This window comes from Anneissia japonica, unplaced genomic scaffold (genome assembly GCF_011630105.1).
Source record: "Anneissia japonica isolate Jap-2015-1 unplaced genomic scaffold, ASM1163010v1 scaffold108273_len470852_cov203, whole genome shotgun sequence".
NCBI classification, from domain to species: domain Eukaryota; kingdom Metazoa; phylum Echinodermata; class Crinoidea; order Comatulida; family Comatulidae; genus Anneissia; species Anneissia japonica.
The window spans coordinates 341,192-346,705 of record NW_022686840.1 but is presented as its reverse complement, the minus strand read 5'-3'; the positions used below and the strand labels follow the sequence as shown (position 1 = coordinate 346,705).

At 36.3% G+C, this 5,514-nt stretch overlaps 1 protein-coding gene across 1 annotated transcript in view; it reads right to left on the bottom strand.

Annotated features, from left to right (window-relative positions):
• The window catches only part of LOC117117755 (F-box/LRR-repeat protein 16-like), a 14,012-nt gene extending 10,726 nt beyond the window's left edge, over positions 1 to 3,286 (bottom strand). Inside the window, exon 1 of the mRNA XM_033262176.1 lies at positions 1,598 to 3,286. Coding sequence (XP_033118067.1) covers positions 1,598 to 2,745 — 1,148 coding nt within the window. The 5' untranslated portion in view covers positions 2,746 to 3,286. The remainder of the gene's footprint in view (positions 1 to 1,597) is intronic.
• Between the last annotated feature and the right edge of the window lie 2,228 nt (positions 3,287 to 5,514).

The following is a 5,514-nucleotide window of genomic DNA, read 5'->3' as shown; positions in this document are numbered from 1 at the left end:
TAATTAATGTCGAAATATTGAATCCCAACACCTGTCTCTTATGCACATCTAGATGTGTATAAGAGACAGGGTTTATAGTTCTGAATGAAGGGCATAAAAAATGCCATCTTCTAATGTCGTTTTTCTTTTCCGCCGAAAATAATATTTTCAACGCTTGTAGTTGTAACATTATGGACCTATAGGTCTATATTCCTTATTAGTCTATATTTTATCTAGTTTAGGAAGCAGTCAACTACTTAGATAGGCCTAGGTTTGTGCAATTCAGGCGCTGTCTCTTATACACATCTAGATGTGTATAAGAGATCTCTTTAAAATCGATGAAAATGCGTCATCATTAGAATCATGCCTGCGGTCCAAATCGATCTATGTTTCAACTGTGCATTTGCTAATTACATTCCGATTTATGTTAAGAATTCAACCTCAAGATGTATTTTCTGCCCATGTTTTTGGATAAACAAACACGCATTAAGCTCATCACCCGATGAATATTACTAAGTGTTAGCAATAATTAAGAATTCTCCTGGAAAGTGTTTGTGGATTACTATATGAATATTCATAACTTCTTGTATACGTCATCAGAGGGTTGCGATTTAGATTTAGGCCTAAACGTACGTATTTGCGTTACAATGGCTAACATACTTTCACCAACAGTATCTTTGCCTGAAAATATAATTGATGAGGGTGATTAACATGGTTTCTTCAGCTAGTAACTTGTGCCTCCGGATAGAATTATCTACGGCAACACTTCAGTGTGGTGGCCTATACAAGTTTGTACTCGGCATTTTATATTACGTATGGGTGTCAAACGATGCTAACGATTTGTATGCAATGTTCATCATGCACGCTTGAGTTGCCACGCTGTTTGAAAAATGAGTCCGAAGGGATACCAACTAGGCCTTCAGTCATAGTGTAAACAAAAATCAAATATTGTACATAAACAGATAGAACGATCGATGTACATAAATAGATCGATTGATACTATCGATCGATTAATTACCAGTCAATATATCATTTTTATTACTAAATCAATCAATTAATATAGGTTTATAGTTCTGAATGAAGGGCATAAAAAATGCCATCTTCTAATGTCGTTTTTCTTTTCCGCCGAAAATAATATTTTCAACGCTTGTAGTTGTAACATTATGGACCTATAGGTCTATATTCCTTATTAGTCTATATTTTATCTAGTTTAGGAAGCAGTCAACTACTTAGATAGGCCTAGGTTTGTGCAATTCAGGCGTACGTCCGTCCTACTATAATAATATAAATAATATTGTTTAAAGGTTAAATAATATTAATGGCACATTTTAAGATGATGCCACTGCTTTTTTCAAGTAACTCTAAATCGTACAGAGATTCGGGTTTGGTCAGGGTGGAATTTTGTGTGTTGCGATATTGAGCTAGGAGATCTTAGTCCATCCTTCCAACACACCAGTTTCGTAAGATCAGGGGCAGTATTCAACTCCCTGAGTGCTATCGTCAGGCCACACTTGTAATGGAAATCTGCTGGCATCTAATAAGTTAGAATGATGTTTTTAATAATTATGATTATAATAATGGACCTAATAATAAATTAATAATATTGTATAATTCTTACCTGTCCAGGATCAGTTCCTCAAGCTTTGGTAAATCACAAGCTATATGTTCTAGGGCTGTGTCAGTAATCCTAGGGCACCACGATAAATCTAGAGACTTTAACATACCCATGTTCTCGGCAATAAGACGAACACCTTCATCAGTGATTTTGCTACAGCCAGACAGACTCAAAACAGCTAGGCTTGGTAAGCTACTGACAATATTTACTACAGCATTATTACTAATTTCCCAGCAGGATTTTAACCTCAAGACGGACATCGTATCGCTTTGCTTTCCACTAAAGTACGCCAGTACTCCGTCGGTCACATGGTATGCCTGGAGATTTAGTTCCTGAAGAAATGGCAGACGCTGGGCAATGGCAGCGACGCTATCGTCTGCCACATTGATACAATCACTAATACTAAGAATAGTTATCCTAGGCAGTAGACTAGACCAGAGACCATTTTCTGTGAAATCATTACATCCACTAAGCTCGAGATTCTCGAGAGCTCCGAGCTGTTCAATCATCACTTCTAGACCCGCATCACTAACCGTTGATCGTTTCAGACTGACTGCTTTCAAGCATTTCTTTGTTTTAGGACAATGATCTATAAATTCACAGATATCTAAATCTCCTACGTTTACTAAGCATACAGAATCAAAGCCCCGCTCTTCAAAACTGACTAAAGAAGTAAAAGCGCGAGATCCTCCTTCTTTGGTGTCGTACAGGTCTCGCCTGTGTAATATCGGTGTCACATCTCTCCAGTATTTAGATTGATAAAGTATTTTCTTCCAAGATCTACACACTTGCGCTAGCACACATCGCTCACAAGGACTAAAGTAACACAACACCTTCTCCAGATACTGCTGGCACAGCAGTAATTCAGAGAAGTCCTTAGCGCGCAAAACTTCAGAACCGCGACGAACTGGCGGTGACAGCGTCTTGCTAGAGCCTAGAATTCTTTCCTTCAGGGAACGCTTTTCTTTCTGGCTCGTTTGTTCCTGAGCTCCCTGATTATTATTATTAGCAGCGTCTGTTTTTGAACACAAACTCGAGAAAAACCCACTTGCCTTCATGATTTTACTACTGTCTTTGTCAAATCCTGCTCGCGTCTCGCCTAGGTGTAGTCCATTAACTATATTCCATGTCTTCTTTACCACTGTTTCCATAATATCATCTGTCAAATTTATGATAACACGAAAGTCGGCACGGTGAGGAAGTTACGTGTTATCGCGATGCAGTGTCTATGAGCAGAAGCTGCATCTCTATATCGTTGGCTATGTCTATCCTGTATGACATCTAGATAATGAGCTCGAGTGTCTTGCTTACTGCACACGGTTAAAACGAAGGGAAATGAAACACATTAATATTGAGTTCGATCCCTGACCCTTCTGATGACTCATTCATAATTTTCTATACATCCTCTGATCCTATTAGTGTCTCTGGAGCACGCGTCCGCCGCCGTATCAGCGCTCATCGATAGAAATTAAGATTATTATTGCTTGTCAACTTTTCCTTTCGATACCATTTCAGCCAGTACTGGCCATCATTATGCTAAGACTGCATAATGCAATGTTTGATGAAGAATTAACATTTTCTCAACTCGGTTTTCTACAGTACATTACGTTTCAATTATTACAATTTCTATCACCAGCGATATTTAAATAGCAATTGTTTTCACTAAATATCCACTCGACCACGCTGCTGTGCAGAAATTTAATCATTCCATGTAAATAGCTCACCTCCTGAGATCGCGGGTAGTTAGTATTGCAATGCTCATTACAGCAAATCGACTCGATTACTTGCCCGTGACGTCACCGATGAAGTAAATTACGATGCTATAACGTATGTTTTTGTTAAAGAAGCAATTACATTAGCAAAGGTCATGATAATTCCACAGAGTTTCATGAATTCACCCACCCATTGACCCTACACCCAACCTCCTATACTTACACGTCATTTCTCTTCTTATTTTTAATATTATTATTTTTAGTATTATATAATGATTATTATTATTGTTTTTTTTACTAATAGTATTTTTATTTTTTATTATTAATACAATAAGAAATATAATAAATGATTATTTAATTATAAAATGTGAATTATTGACTATTATATATATATATAATAATAATAATAATTATTATTATTATTATTATTATTATTATAATTATTATTCATCTAACGAGAATAATTTGTTTAACTCATGTTCTAAGCGATAGTAGTAATATTCCATAATTTCAAATGTGAGCGTGGGTCATTTAAGAGCAAATTCATTTTTCGAGATGGCACGGGTTTCATATAAATGTCAACTATTCCAGAGAATGCTATGTCCATTTTAAGTATTATATCTACATCTATCTACCTTGACGCGTATGCTAAGATCGACAATTTATGTAGACGTAACCTTCATTTATTCGGATTTACCCGGTTTTCATTTCATCAATGAAACGCGCAAATTGACATTGGCTGCGAAATCGTCGTCCAACTAATGACGTCATATCCTGCTTGGAGATCAAGATGATGCGTAGAATGACGTCAATCGTAACTGCAGTTTGCCTGTTTTCGACTTCCCCTTCAATTGGCCTGTCGCAAGTGTTCACCTCATGATTTTAATGAGTGTACATTCGTTCACGGTTCTATGTGATTTGTGACACATCTCTGAGGGCAAAGCAGACGAGAACTCGATTCTGTCCTGGAGTATTAGGGTTTAACCAGGAAATTTTTTATAACAATTAGAATAGGTTTCAGATAAGAAAGTATAATACATACTCCAAGTATTGGAATACACGCCATCGTGTTGGGATTCAATATTTCGACATTAATTATATCATCATCAGGAATGATGTTAAATCAGGAACAGTTAAATTAAAGCATTGCCTGGGTTCAGATCATAAGGTAAACAAAATGGCTGCCATTTTAAATGTCTAATGTACCGTAATTTTTACAACCAAGCATTTCGACATTAATTATGTCATCATCAGGAATGATGATGACATACCGGTAATTAATGTCGAAATATTGAATCCCAACACGATGGCATGTATTTCAATACCTAGAATAGGTTTATTCATGAATTATATAGTAGATTAAATTAATAAATGAAATCCCTTTGCAAATTTCAAGAAGGCGTCCAAAACGGCCACACTACATTGAAGTGTTAGAAATAAGTGTCTAAACATTCTAAGATAAATCATGGATTCTAATAAAAAGGAGTCGACACAGGCCTACAAATGGTTTCACGTTTAGTGATTCAGACGCCTTCCAATGCCAATGCTTATTGTTTATTCCAGATTTTATTGAATATTAATTACACCGTGCGTCAACAGTTAAATCAAAGCATTGCATGGGTTCAGATCATAAGGTAAACAAAATGGCTGCCATGTCTAATGTAACTTTTACAACCAAGCATCATTAGGATCAACAACGTAAAGTGAAAAATATTTTATGTAAGTCACATGGAAATTAATTATTACCACCTTTTGAATGTTGTATTGTATTTTATCTTTGCAGGATCATATTGTACACCAGCGTAACCATCTCGTCAGTATATATTATCCTACCCAAATATGTATAATAAATAACATCAACATCGTTTAGATTGTTGTTGCAAGTTTGACCGCAATAAGAGTAAAGTGTAAGATGTTTGCTACAACCACGTTGTTTTCCCCCACATAAACAGGTCTTCCCTGTTGAACAAAAGTCTATTAGTGCAAAAGTTCCATTCTAGAAGGCAAAGTATGAACCATCCTATCCTGAAACGCGATAAAAAAAAAGTGAGAAATAAATGTTTTTTGCAACACTAGTTGGAAGCGTGACTCTCTTGCTGGAATACTCGGAGAACTGCGACCGCCCGTTTGTATGGGATGTGGTGGCGGTATTCATCAAATGATTCAATTGTTTTGGTCCCAATCGCTTAAGAATAATTGTTTCACTCT